The sequence below is a fragment of the Bison bison genome, unplaced genomic scaffold (genome assembly GCF_000754665.1).
Source record: "Bison bison bison isolate TAMUID 2011002044 unplaced genomic scaffold, Bison_UMD1.0 scf7180017864064, whole genome shotgun sequence".
Classification (NCBI taxonomy): Eukaryota; Metazoa; Chordata; class Mammalia; order Artiodactyla; family Bovidae; genus Bison; species Bison bison.
The window spans coordinates 5021716-5037003 of record NW_011494636.1 but is presented as its reverse complement, the minus strand read 5'-3'; the positions used below and the strand labels follow the sequence as shown (position 1 = coordinate 5037003).

General features: G+C 39.4%; 1 protein-coding gene across 1 annotated transcript in view; it reads right to left on the bottom strand.

Annotated features, from left to right (window-relative positions):
• MROH9 (maestro heat-like repeat family member 9) overlaps positions 1 to 15288 on the bottom strand; it is a 100223-nt gene that overhangs the window by 54763 nt on the left and 30172 nt on the right. Inside the window, exons 7-10 of the mRNA XM_010836725.1 lie at positions 13740 to 13844; positions 7320 to 7455; positions 3899 to 4023; positions 562 to 711 (exon numbers count right to left, since the gene is read on the bottom strand). Of these exons, the coding sequence (XP_010835027.1) occupies positions 562 to 711; positions 3899 to 4023; positions 7320 to 7455; positions 13740 to 13844 (516 nt within the window). The remainder of the gene's footprint in view (positions 1 to 561; positions 712 to 3898; positions 4024 to 7319; positions 7456 to 13739; positions 13845 to 15288) is intronic.

Below are 15288 nucleotides of genomic sequence, written 5' to 3'. Positions count from 1 at the left end.
CATTTATAACTGGCATTGCACAATATAAAGGTGGGCTGCAGAATTCATGCTAAAACTTTAAAATTTTAGTTTTTTTTTTAATTAGAAAATAACCCCATGATAAATTGAGGAGGCGGAGCTTCATACGTTTGTACATTTAATACTACTTTTTTCTATGTTTTGAATAAGAAGTCCTACATTTTAGTTTGCACTGGGACCCACAAATATGTGGCCAGCCCTACAGCAAACTGAGGGCTCTTAAAACTGTCCTTAATGGTTACACAGGGTATTTCAATTATAGTTGTACTATTTTATTGTTGTTAATGTATTTCTTTAAAATTTGAAGCAAGTATAGCAAAATGTTACAATTTCGTATGATTGGTGGTTGGATGTTCATTACACTAGTTTTGAAACTTTTCTTCATGCTTGAACTATTTCATACAAAAAGCTTCATTTGATTGAAGTGACATAATGAACAATGACAAGAAATATATATGAAAAGAAGTAGGCATATAACAAAGTCAGAAAAAGCCCATTCGAGAATGTATTCTGTACTCCTCCACTCATTGTGAAATATCTTACCATGGTGACCTTATGGGCATTGCATTCCAGAGTCAGTTTCAGTATGGTTGCTGCCTCAGATGCAATTGATTGATCAGGTACAGAGAGTTTCATCAGGAGACTCCACACAAAGTCAGTCAGCAAGGGTGGCAATAAGGTTTTTCCTACACTCTGAAACCAAAAAGAAAAATCATAATCTCACACCTTACTTATATCAACAAAGACAACTACATGATTTTTGTGGGTTTTAGGTACCTTTGCTGTTGTCAGCCTCTTCCTCCATTAAACATATTAAAAATTACACTTTACACTGTGTTAGTATTAAGATGACTGTCATTCAAACTTAATCATATCTATTTTTCATCTTATTTTAAAAGCAATTAAAACATTTTTACCTGAATAAGTCAGCTCTGGGGCAAGCCAGGGAGAAGTGGGAAACCATATCATTAAAATTTAGAGCAACTATAAAATATTGACTTAACCCCATTTCAGCTATTCAAATACTAAAAACTATTGTGAAGTTCTTAAGCTTTGGAAATAAGCTCGTTCAGATCCAAAACAAGCATGATTTGTGGAAGATGAAGGAAAGGATAGGATAAGAAAGGAAGGGCCACTGAAGGGTGTGTATTTTTCTCTTTTTCAGAGAAGCATCAAGAAGTGGGAAGAGAAAAAAGGCCAATATGTCTATGATTGAGGCACAACAACTGCAATTCAAACAATCTCTTTTTAAAATTAGAGGAACATCCATGGACCATAAAATGCGAACAAAATCACAGTACTATGGATCTCTCAGTTAAGAAAGACAAATGAACCACATTTTCTCCCTTTCTAAATGTATATGTATATATACAAAACTTCTTTTGTGTGTGTGTGTGCATGCCATTCTCTGAAATACAGAAAGTATTCAATATTGCCAATAACAGCTTTTCAGCATCCCTGTTAAAGGAATGGAGCATACATCTTTCTGGTCAGTAGGGAAGGATTGAGGTCTAATTGAAAACTGATGACCACCAGGCTCCCTCCTACTGAGCAGACAGGTGAGGTATAGTATTTTTGGAAAGCTATGAAAGAAAGATAAAGGATGGTCACTAAGGCTTAGTGAGGTGAACAGAATATCATAGTTGTCTATACTTTGAGAAAGTCAGATTTGATTGTACAAGATGTTGAGTTAAAAAAAAATCATTGAAGAGGGGATATTCTTTTGGGACATTTGTTTATTCAACAAAATAGCTTAGTGTCTATTAAGAGTTGTGGAAGGAGCAATTCCTAGTGAAACTTAGAGATAGTGTTAGAAGTTTCTGTCATGTGAAGGTAGAATGGAGAAAAACAAACCTGACTCCATATTGGATCTATTCTTTTAACTCTAGCCTTTGTGCTCCATAACCTGTGATTAGAAATGCTGGCTTTGCACTTTTATCTCAAATAGTAAAAGAGTGTTGCCTATAGCCTGAAATAAAATACTAGCCCTTTCTCAACAATGTTCTGCATCCTAGTCTTGACCTTTAAAGTATAACACATTTCCATTCATATAGAGGTTAAATGTTGAAGAAAAGAAAATAACAGTTGTCTTTCTGAAGGTTTATGGGAGCATTGTGACCAGACCATCCTGGACAGCTGCAGAAACATAAGTTTCCAACAACCAGCCACACCTCCTCCATTTTTAGCATAAAAGAAGCTTAAATTCTAAGTCCAGTAAGATGGTTCCTTGGGATACTAGTCAACCATCTTCTTGGGTTTTCTGGTTTTCCAAATATGTTGCTATTTCTTATCCCAACACCTTGTCTGTTGATTTATTGGCCTATTGTGTGCTGAGTAGTATGAACTTGGACTCAGTAACAAAGGTATAGATATGACAGTAGAGTACATCAAATGATAGACTCCCTTATAAAACGTGATCTAGCTCTCTTGGCTAAAAACCTTGATGCGTATCCTCCTATTTGCATCCTCTGGACTTTGTTGTTGTAAATGATCCTGTTGGTTTCCTTACTACAACCTTAGATTCTCTCACTTACCTGTCCCAATCTACCTTTGAAAGTCCCTTCCTCCGGATTTTGTAGCTACTGCTCTTGCACACAGTGCTGTCCTAGGCCTGTTTTGATCTCACAGTTGGGAACTGAGTAATAGAGGTCATGAACACAAGGACCCAGGGCACCCTCCCCAAATCCAGGATTTCTAAATCTTACGGACATTGAAGTCAGGTGAGAGGACACCAAGCTGGAAGTGGAGATAGTAAGCGTCATAAAGCACTTGAAAGAGACAGACCCTGAGGAGGCTGCTAGTGCTAGGCTCACTAGCTAATTGTGGGTCTCAGGATTTCAATTCCAGGGCTCTGGAGTTAAGAATGGAAGAATGTAGATGGACTTTCTAGTAAACCTAGATGGATGCTTAGTTTCTTCATGTAAATAGAAAACTTTATAGTTAACCAGGCTTGTGACTTCTGAGGGGAGGTGGATTAAGAATAATGCTTGATTTTGGAAAGATGCATCATAATGCAGATGCATATTTAAGGATATCTATGTGGTCTTTTTTATTGTATTATTTGAGATGTATTGCTTCCATATCTCCACAGCCTCCCACAATTCTATCTGCCTCAGTGTGGGAGGGCAAGACAATGCTTTATGTATGTAGTTTCAGGAGAAAATCTAAGACCCTTCAATTCAAGAGATAAGCTAGCCTGAAGGGCCTCTCCAGCCGGTTTTGCTGAACTATTGATTCCTGTGTAGCTAGAAGAGCGTCAATTGGACAGCATGATTCAGGCACCTGTGCCGGATGACCTTGCAAGCATATGAATAAGCATATATACTTTGAAGAAGGTGAAAGAGTGTATAGAGATGTAGAGTCTCATGATTTTCCCTAAGGTTGGGTCAATGTAGAAATTACTTACTTAATACTAAGGTTTATCACTTAAACTTAAGAAGTTTTTAAAATTTAATAGGTTTTTAAAAGATATGCCAAATTATTTTGATGTTTGCTGAGTAAATTATAATAGCATTGAAAAACCTCTTAATTGCTGACTTCACTAATTTTTCTAGAAAACCAGAAGTTTCCCATCTTTAGAAACTTATTAGCCAAACAAAAAGAAGCATAACAACTAGGAAACACTTACCTCATTTTGCTTTCTGTAAGAATTACCTAGTAAATAATGTAAATTGCTATGTTCTGGAGTAATAGGCATAATTCTTATTAACAGATGAAGATCAAGAAGCCAAATACTCTATCATTTACTCTTTGCTTTACTGAATTTAATTTAAATAAAAGAGAAAAAATCTATTAATATAAATTTTGTTGAAATAAGTTGCCATTAAAAGTAATTTACACATGAAACAAAAGCTATAGGATAAAGTGGGAGCTAAGTTACCTGAGCAATTTTACTTTTGTCTTTTTGCAAATTCTTGGGTAGAAATTCTGTACCAGAGGAAGAAGGCTGGATACAATGATTTCCAGGCTTATCATACTTTTTATTTTTACTTTTTGCAGTACCCTCTGTATTAAGGAAGAAAGTTTAAGATTTTCATTTGACCACTGGTTCCTTCTATAACATTGCTATTTCTAGTTTCCTCTTCCTGCCCAATTCTGGGAATGTAAAATTTTCTGAATGTTTAACTCTCTGCTGAAAGTTTAGTCACATAAAATATTAATATTATGACCAGAATTTATAAAGTGTTAAGAGAAGTCTCTGTGGAGGACATATATAATTTTAATAGGATGACCAAGTATCAAGTACATTTCGGCCATCAAATGTATAGTTCAGTGCAATGGAAGAGCTACTGCTAAGTTGGAAAGTCTATTGGTAAAAGAGCAGACTTGGAGGCATTTTGCAAAGAACTGAGGGAGTGGTATAGCAACAAAGAGAAAAGCTTTCAAATAAGCTTCACGTGCAGATGTCTTTAGTTCTAGAAGAGGTAGATTTTAACTGAATTTTTATTTGCTAACAGCTTTGTAGAGATATAATCAATATGAAACATATTTAAAGTGTATAATTTGGTAAGTTCTTAAAAGGAAAGGCTACCCACTCCAATATTCTGGCCTAGAGAATTCCATGGACTACAGTTCATGGGGTCGCAAAGAGTCTGAGTGTATTTCAAAAAGGACATGACTGAGCGACTTTCACAAATGACATATATATATATATATGTATATTCAGTTCAGTTCAGTTCAGTTTGCTTAGTCGTGTCTGACTCTTTGCGATCCCATGAATCGCAGCATGCCAGGCCTCCCTGTCCATCACCAACTCCCAGAGTTCACCCAAACTCATGGGCATCGAGTCGGTGATGCCATCCAGCCATCTCATCCTCTGTCGTCCCCTTCTCCTCCTGCCCCCAATCCCTCCCAGCATCAGAGTCTTTTCCAATGAGTCAACTCTTCGCATGAGGTGGCCAAAGTACTGGAGTTTCAGCTTCAGCATCAGTCCTTCCAATGAACACCCAGGACTGGTCTCCTTTAGGATGGACTGGTTATATATATGTATATGCCCATAAGAGTATTACTGCAATAAAAAAGATTTATTCCCTCCAGAAGTTTCTTCCTGTCCTTTCATAATTGCTCAAACCTGCTACTGGATACACACTATAGCACTTCCTGATTCAAAGATACACACAGATCTGCATTCTTTCATTTGTATTTTATAATTTCATGTAAGTGGAGCAATTTAGTATGTGCTGCTCTTCTGTTGCTTGGCATCTTTCATTCAGCAAAATTATTTGCAATTCATTCACATTATTGTATTTGTCAGTAGCTGATTGATTTCTCTGTGATAAATACTACCCCATTGTACGTATATACCATCATCTATGTATTCATTTGCCTCTTGGTGGACATTTGGTTGTTTCCAGTTTTTGGCTATTAAAAATAAAGATCCTGTCAACATTCATGTACAAGTCTTTGAGTGGATATTTGCTTTCATTTCTTTTAGGAATGACTGGAGGAATGACTGAAGAATGACTGGATCATATGGTAGATGTGTGTTTGACTTTTTAGGATACTGCTAAATTATTTTCCAAAGTTGTATCATTTCACATTCCCTCTGACACTGTATGGCTCAGATGGTAAAGAATCTCTGGCCTGTAAGGCAGAAGACTCAGGTTCGATTCTTGGGTTGGGAAGACCCCCTGGAGAAGGGAATGGCTACCCACTCCAGTATACTTGCCTGGAGAATTTCATGGACAGAGGAGCCTGGCTTACAGTCTGTGGGATTGCAAAGAGTCAGACACAACTGAACAACTAACACAGATGGACTGAATGGCACTAAAGTAATTCAGGGATAATTTTTTCCTCCTGATGAGACAAAATCTCTTTGAGTAATCTGCTTTATTACTTGTGAATTATGAAGTTTCAAATTCTAGCTTATAGGCATGGGCACCATTCCCAGTCTTTTGGAATTCAGTGCTTTTACCTCTTTAACCGTTTTGGGTATTACCCCCTAACCCCGCAAACCTCAGGAAGTTTCCTTACATAGCTAAATAGTTAAATGGACTCTCTGCAGATCTCTGGAGCACTCCTTTCTGGTACTCTGCCATGTGAACTCTAGATATCTTGATCTTTCTGGATTCCCAAATCTGTCTCTTCAACTTGGGACCCTTGGGTTGCTCATTTCTGGGCTGCAGCCTAGAAACTTACTCTAGGTTGTAAACTCAATCAATTGTAGACTCTGCTTTATTTATTCATTTGTTCTCTTCTCTCAGGAAGCATTGTCCTTTGTTATCTGTTGTCTTTAAACAGTTTATTATGGGAAGGCAAATCTGTTCTCTATTTAGGTACTTAGAAATAGTTTGATACCATAAGGTCTTGCCCTCATGCTTTGTTAGGTAGACCAAAACAGCATTTATTTACATCTTTTTCCCCATCACTGAAGCAAGAATTCTATTTGATGCTCTATTAGAGACAAAAAGAATGCTTTTTAAGAGTCTCATATGGTTTTCCCAGTGGTCATGTATGGATGTGAGAGTTGGACTGTAAAGAAAGCTGAGTTCTGAAGAATTGATGCTTTTGAACCATAGTGTGGAGAAGACTCTTGAGAGTCTGACCTTGGACCGCAAGGAGATCCAACCAGTCCATCCTAAAGGAGATCAATCCTGAATATTCATTGGAAGGCCTGATGCTGAAGCTAAAGTTCCAATACTTTGGCCACCTGAGGTGAAGAACTGACTCATTGGAAGAGACCCTGATGCTGGGAAAGATTGAAGGCAGGAGGAGAAGGGGACGACAGAGAATGAGATGGCTGGATAGCATCACCAACACAATGGACATGGGTTTGGGTGAACTCAGGGAGTTGGTGATGGACAGGGAGGCCTGCGTGCTGCGGTTCATGGGTTCGCAAAGAGTTGGACATGACTGAGCGACTGAACTGAACTGATTGGTAATTTTTCTTCTCTTTCTTCCCTGCCTCCACCCAGCATTTCTGTCCCTGCCAGTAACACCCTGACACTAATCTAAGTATGAAAGTGAAAGTGTAAGTCACTCAGTCATGTCCGACTCTTTATGACCCCATGGACTATAGCCCACTAGGCTCCTCTGTCCATGGGATTTTCCAGGCAAGAATACTCGAGTGGGTTGCCATTCCCTTCTCCAGGCGATATTCCTGACCTAGGGATAAATATTGAAGAACCAGCTATAACATTTTACAAATAATTCTAAAAAAGATTTAAAAATACATTTTGATAAATGGAGCTATAGATCTTGGGGCAGGATTTAGAAATCTACAGACGTAGAACCTCTTTGGAACCCACAGTAGAATAATTAGGAACAGATTCTTCGTAACCCTTAGAAAAGATGAATCTTACCGCTCTGAATCTTTGCAATGCAGAGGAGGTGATACATTCCCACAAATGCCTGTTGTGTGATTGAGGGATCAGAATGAGAACACAAAAGAGATAACTCTGCTGCCAGGACACCCAAACATGGAGCATTAACACTTGCCTAGTGAACAAACAAAGCAGAAAGACGCATTTACTAAGTGTGAAAGTGAAAGTGAAGTCCCTCAGTTGTGTCCGACTCTTTTCGACTCCATGCACTATAGCCCACCAGGCTCCTCTGAGCCACAGGGAAGCCCTTGCTAAGCATGCTGCTGCTGCTGCTGCTGCTAAGTTGCTTCAGTTGTGTCTGACTCTGTGCGACCCCATAGACGGCAGCCCACCAGGCGCCCCCATCCCTGGGCTTCTCCAGGCAAGAACACTGGAGTGGGTTGCCATTTCCTTCTCCAATGCATGAAAGTGAAAAGTGAAAGTGAAGTCGCTCAGTCATGTCCAACTCTTAGTGACTCCATGGACTGCAGCCTACCAGACTCCTCCGTCCATGGGATTTTCCAGGCAAGAGTACTGGAGTGGGGTGCCATTGCCTTCTCTGCTTGCTAAGCATAGTCAATGTTAAATGTTTGTGTCTTATATGCACACACACATGCACACACACACTCACACAGACTCAAACACACAGTAAGTCCCCCACATATGAACATACTCTGTTCTGAGAGTGTGTTCATAAGTCCAATTTGTTCATAAGTCCAAAAAATTTACCTTAGGTACAATCAGCTATAGAGTACTGTACTGTAATAGGTTTATAATACTTTTCACACAAATACATTAAAAAAACCACAAAAATATCACATCTAAAATCGTACAGTACAGTATTTTGAAAAGTACAGTAGTACAGTGAAATGGCTGGCATATTTGCATTCACACCTTTGAATGATCACAACTTGAAGATTTATATGTGGGGGGCTTACTGTATCTGACTATGGTTACAGTTGAGTGTCAGAGTACACAAACTATGTATTAAAATCCTTTCTCTGTTACTGAGTCTCAATTTTCTCATCTATGAAATGCATATAACAAATGCTACCTTGTAACATTATTGTGGAAACTAAGCCGGTAATATTTATGACAAAAAGGAAAGTTCCTAGCAAAGTGCTTAGAAATACTAGAGATTCCACCTAATGTTAGTTTCTATTCCATAAAGTAGGTACCCATTTGTAGGTAGCAAATTCTTAGGATACTGGGTAGGGGAGCGAATGTCCAAAAACTTTCATGCTCCTTCTCCATGTATGAAACACTTCAGATGACTCTGTGAGTGAGTCACTGGAGAAGTGTGACTTTTCTTCCTACAATTGCTCTAATTCTTTCCAGGGAAATTATTTTTTTAAAAAACTCAGTACATTTGCTTCGGGTATGAAAGCTACTATCAGAACATTTATGTATCTCTCCTCCCACCTTCCCCCACCCCATACACACACAACTTCCTTGTGGCTTCTCAAATAGGCTTCTCGAATATTTAGGTTTACATCTTGACTGATTTGTTTGGTCAGATCACATGTAAATAGAGAGGGAAGCAGACATGTAGAAGAAGAGATGGAAGAGACATTTTGCTTTTCTGAAAGTGTGAGTGTTATTACCAATTTTTTAAAAACAATTAGGACTCTGCCCACATGTAGGTTTGCTCAACTAGTGGGCCTGCAGAATCTTCTTGTCTCTAAGACGAATCATTACTTTTCCTAGATAGATGTTTTGATGAATGAACAATGGTTGGTGGTAAAAGAGTCAAACCAACCTTCCAGGGAGATCCCAAGACCTGTTTCTCCTTCTTTGTATTACTCTCATAAACCCTTATCTCATATACCTTCTCTTGTTGCTTGACTCACTCACATCTATCTCAGTCTTACACACATTCACACACACATAGCGCACACACACACACTTATATGGAGTCATTCCTGAAAAAACATGAGGTGACCTAGGTCATGTGCCAAGCGTATAACCAAGTTAGAATGCTGGAAGTGATGGTCTAAGTAGAAGAGAAGATAATCTCTTGCTTCTGTGGATGTCTTCCTTGGATTCTTTCTGCCTATACTTCTTTGTAAGGATACCTGGGGCTCCCCCCATCCTTAGGTGGCTCAGTGGTAGAGAATCCATCTGTCAATGCAGGAGACGCAGGTTTGATACTTGGGTTGGGAAGATCCCCTGCAGTAGGAAATGGCAATCCACTCCAGTATTCTTGCCTGGGAAATTCCATGGACAGAGAAGCCTGGTGGGCTACAGTCCATGGGGTGGCACAGAGTTGGACAAGCCTCAGCACATGATTTAGGAGAATCTACAAGCAGACAGTAGAGGTCGCTGTTCAGGCCCCAGGAAGAAACCTTTTATTTCCACTGGGTACTCTGCTCTTTTGGTTTGCATTCCAAGTTTCATTTTCCATTGAATGGCAAGATTTTCAGAACTGCAATTGTATTAAGAAAAAAGGGCAAGGTGCTCTTTTTCTCTATTGTGGGTAACGGAGGAGTATGAGTATGTGTCTAGTATTTTTGCCACAAGCTTCTCTACCATAAAAATTTTTGCCGCATACATTTCTGCTGCAAACATTTTAACACATGACTAATTGGTGATAAGGCAATTTTGCTGTGAAAGATAAAATAATTAGTTGACAGTTCTGTCTGACACTTTGGTTTCAACTCGTTGAAATGAGTCAGACTTTATTTCAGTTAGCCCATTTATTGATGACTTTATTGAGCCGACAGATGACAATGATTTGCCCCGAGAGTTGGTTTCTTATTTTGAAACATGCTACATTGAAGGAAAAAGAGGTTAAGAGTCTCAAAGGCTCAGAGGTGAACCTACATTTTCCATAGAATGTTGGAATGTCTACAAATAGACATGTGGTAACATGCCAAGAACAAAAAACAGGAAAGAGGTTTTTATGACACAATATAAAGCTGTTACAAATATGCATTCTAATACTCAGAAACCAATGCCTCTCTTAATGAAGGAAGAAATTTTGGCAAAAAAAGAGAAAAATTGCCATGCTGAATAAGGAGATGAATCAACAAGCAACAAACTTATACTATGAATGAAAACCTTCAAAGACAAGTGCTTAAGTACCACCCACAAAATAAAATCCATTTTTTTTTGCAGGGGCAGGATTGACACGAATTTACACACATTTTAAATGTATTTAAGTTGCATTTATCAAGAAAGTCTTTTAAATTTTGTTATTAAATTTTCAAGTTTCATAATGACCTTTTCAATGTCCTCCTTTTATTTTTCATGAAAAAAAAAAATTGCCTCATGGCCAATTAGTTACACTACAAAGATATCTATGGTAAAGATGCTTATAGCAAAAGTATCTAGAACCAGGTGAGTATGTCTTACAGTTTATCTCACTGGAGCTGGGGAGCATTTACAGGGGATTGGCCCTAGAGTTTTTTGTATATAGTTTTTTTGCCTTGAGCATTCTCTCTGATTATCCCTTCTCATGAACTCGTGTATGTATAACTCTGAGCAGGTGTCTTTGTAAAGGAAGCTGCTAATGATGCCAGATAGGGTCTTTCTAGATGTGTGTCTCTAGCAGAGTAGGTGTGGCCATGTCTAGATTGCATAGCATGTTTGAGGTGGAGGGGAGACGTGACCTCGTATGGCCAAAGAGAAGAGTACGGTTGTTTGAACCTCGGGGCACACTGATTATGCCCTGCACAGGTCCTTTCAGAAGTCTGCCAACCTCAGTCACACCTCCTCAAACACAAGACTTTGGGAATTTTTAATACAGTATAATTCTGTTTTTTTTTTTTTTTTTTAGAAAATCTATATAAAGTGTTGAAAGTAAAAAAGAGTTAAGATATGGAGACATGTAGCTTCTCTGTTTCTGTCCCTAAGTGCTCCTGCTTAGTTTTCTGGCCCTTTCTTAATGGATTCCTTCTTTTGCACATCTCTGGCCTCTCCATTCCTTATAAGAATTATGAGAGTTTCAAGTGTTAACTTCCAAAGGCAAACATTTACTAAGTCATTTAGCTGCTTCTTATCCATCTCTAAACAATGGACTTCCACTTCAGTTCTCACATCAGTTTGGGGCATTGCCTATCTATTCCTGCTTGATGAATCAGTACAGAGGCCATATTCACTTTTTGTTGTTTCCTTTTGGAATATAAATATTTCCTCTTTACTCCTTTTGAGACTAGATACTCATCTGTACCCCAAATTATCTATTTTTGATAATCATTTTTGTACTCTTTATTTACCTGGGGCTATTGTATTTTGAGGGTTTTCTCAAATGCCTGCCAAATCTCAGTTGTCTAGTCATATTTAAGAATGGGATGCTACTAGTGGGATTTTGTATGTGAGCAAGACTTGTCAACTGGTCGACTTGGCTTTAGAGTAGCTGAATGGGGACACTGGGGTCATGCTGAAGTATGTCTAAACAACAGAACCAAGATGATTTTCTCAGGGAATTTGCAATTGTTTTGAGAAATAAGTCCTCACATTTTGTCTACCAATGGACTCATTTCCCTGTGGAATAGTGTATGTGTAAAGGAGGATGGGATGCAATGTAGATCCTTCTGTATGAGGTGAGTCTTTTCAGTGAGTTAGCACATCTTCAAGTTTCCTCTGCCTCCCACCCTTCATCACTACTTGGGTTTCCATAGCTTCAGACTCTCCAGGGTCCATAGGGAAAACTACCTCCCTTTTCAGCCATCCTCCATCCTGATGTTCACGTGCCCCTTGTCTTTCAGCTTCTCCTGCCAGACTTTATCAGTTACCATCTTCTATCTCAGAGAAGGCAATGGCACCCCACTCCAGTACTCTTGCCTGGAAAATCCCATGGATGGAGGAGCCTGGTGGGCTGCAGTCCATGGTGTCGCAGAGTCAGACACGACTGAGCGACTTCACTTTCACTTTTCACTTTCATGCATTGGAGAAGGAAATGGCAACCCACTCCAGCGTTCTTGCCTGGAGAATCCCAGGGACGGGGGAGCCTGGTGAGCTGCCGTCTATGGGGTCGCACAGAGTCGGACACGACTGAAGCGACTTAATAGCAGCAGCAGCAGCATCTTCTATCTCTTCTGTCATCCAGAAGTTTGCTGACCTCGCTAGCCCATTAGGATCCCTTTACTAATTCTCTTTGTTGCTGTAGCTTTATACATTCAATGCATTTTATTACTATCATTTTGTGGAGGGAGTGGAGATAGACATGTGGACAATTTGTTAGCTTCGACTGGAAATCTTTCACCTGTCTTTTGAATGCTGATATGCCAAATCTAGGAAAAATCTCTGTTGATAAGATAAGGTGATGTGTTTAGCTCACATGTCTTCACCTGTTTGAAAATAGTTTAATCGAAAGGACAAATATTCTTTGGGTGGAGCCATTCCTTCACCCTGATGGGCACACAGGTCATGTAAAAGGAATACCATTTTAAAATGTATTTCTGATAGAATACAAATGAAAGAATTGTTCAATAGGACAATGGCCTCTGAGAGTCTGGAAGACACAGGCCATGGTAATTTATGAAGAAAATAGTTTTATCCAGTGAATGGCCAGAATCTGAGAACAGAATGGGTAGTTATATTTAGTTAGAGAATGGCAGAACAAATCTTCATTATTTACACTGTGTCAGATATAGATATATACAGACCTACACAGACCTTGCTTATGGGAAGTTTAGCTTTTAATTTGTTAATATTTTTGTCCATTGTATGTATTGGTCCCCTCACCTTCATTAATTTCACGGACTTAATTATCTTTAAAAATTGTGATCTTCCTGTGCTTCAAAGATGGCTCTGATGGTAAAGAATCTGCCTGCAACGTGGGAGACCTGGGTTCGATTCCTGGATCGGGAAGACCCCCTGGAGAAGGGAATGGCAACCCACTCTAGTATTCTGTGGACAGAGGCTATCATCCATGGGGTTGCAAAGAGCTGGATACGACTGAGCGACTAAAATAATAACGATTATCTTTAGAAGACATTATTTAAAGACAATGTTAACTTAGTAAAGGTTTGTTTCCAAGACTGAGATAAGCTGCTGCTGCTGCTGCTAAGTCGCTTCAGTCGTGTCCGACTCTGTGCGACCCCATAGACGGCAGCCCACCAGGCTCCCCTGTCCCTGGGATTCTCCAGGCAAGAACACTGGAGTGGGTTGCCATTTCCTTCTCCAATGCATGAAAGTGAAAAGTGAAAGGGAAGTCTCTCAGTCGTGTCCGACTCTTAGCGACCCCTACCAGGCTCCGCCATCTATGGGATTTTCCAGGCAAGAGTACTGGAGTGAGGTGCCATTGCCTTCTCCAGAGATAAGCTGGATGAGGCTCTTATAGTTCCCACCATCTGGAAAATGCTGGTGTGCTTCCACCTGGTGGCGTTCAGCAAACACTGCAGAACAAAGGAAAGCAATACTGCAGAAGCGCAGTCTTTAGGAGCAGGTGGCAAAGGAGCAGTCCCTGTGACTTACAGATCCCCTGACTTTCCTGGCTGCAAAGCTTAGCACTCTGCTGATCACCACCATGGCTTCCTCCTGCATGTACGAATTATCTTCATTCATCCATACAGCCATTTCCTGTTGAAAACACAAGAACCATCCTAGAACCGTGGTGTTTCTATTTCCACAATTTCCTTTCTTCTGCTCAGATCATCACCTTCACGAAGCCAAGATTCCCCATGATCTCCCAATAATTTCACACCTATTCTCTATGTATTTAAAAAGTAGGACAATGAGCTTGTATACCACTGTCTATAATAGTATAGTACTTCATCTGCCATAGTTGCTACACTATGGGTTTTGTTTTATTTAATTCTATCCAACACGTATTTACTAATATCCACTGTTAACAATCACTTTGCCAGACATCATGAAAACTTCAGCATGGATTATTAGGATTACCATGATTATCATGGAAAACAGGATTATCATCAACTGCTTCTCTTCTTTTTATTTTAAAGTGCATGCTAATTCTCTCTGTTAAATCATTGGATCTGATTTTCAGTTTTAAAAAAGAATCAAAATGTTATCTGATCCTGAAATGTCACTTTATTCCAGAATTTCCTCTGCAAATTCACGATACAGATATTTTCTGTCTCACGGTATAGAATATATTCCTGGAGGCAGCTCAGTGGGAAAGTTCTTGTTAATTTTGATTCATTGCTAAATTTGGTCTGTCTTGCTGTGGCTTCTGCCTCTTTGTTCTAAATCCTCAGGTGCAAGGACATAGGTATAACCTTGGGAAAGGAATAAGACTGCATGTGCCTCACATGTTAACCACCATTAGTAAGTAGACTTCTTAAGACTGATTGTTGGAGTCCTTAGTATTTATGCCAATGGTTGGATAAATCTCGTCCCTTTCACTTGCTCCCATTGTATAAAACTGTTCTGAAGTTTATTTCCTAAGAATGAAGAGTCTTTAAATCTCAGCCTCTTCCTTTTCCAGGAGTGAGGTTCAGCTCTTTCTGAGGATCAGGAGAGTTTCTAGATGTGGTACGTTTAAGAATAAGGTGGTTAAGTAATGGACTCCCAAGTTACAGTAGCGCCTCCACTCATTAGAGGCCCACATATTGCTTCTCTCTCAGCTTCCATTTCCTTATCTGCAAAATGGGAGAAATAATTTTAACTTTCTCATAGGGTTATTTTAAGGATTAAGTTAAATAACCCATTTATTAAGTATTCAGTTTAGTGCCTGATATAGAGTAAATGATCAATAAGCAGCATAGGGTGGTTGAAAGAGTATACATGGGAGTGTTAGTGAAAGTGTTAGTCACTCAGTTGTGTCCAACTCTTTGCAACCCCATGAACTGTAGCCCACTAGGCTCCTCTGTCCATAGAATTCTCCAGGCAAGAATACTAGAATGGATAGCCATTCCCTTCTCCAGGGGATCTTCCTGACCCAGGGATTGAACCCACATCTCCTGCATTGCAGGCAGACTCTTCAGCATCTGAGCTTCCAAGGAAACCCTTGGCTTTACCTTTCACTTTCAATAACCACCTTAAAGTGCATGGAAAATAAATG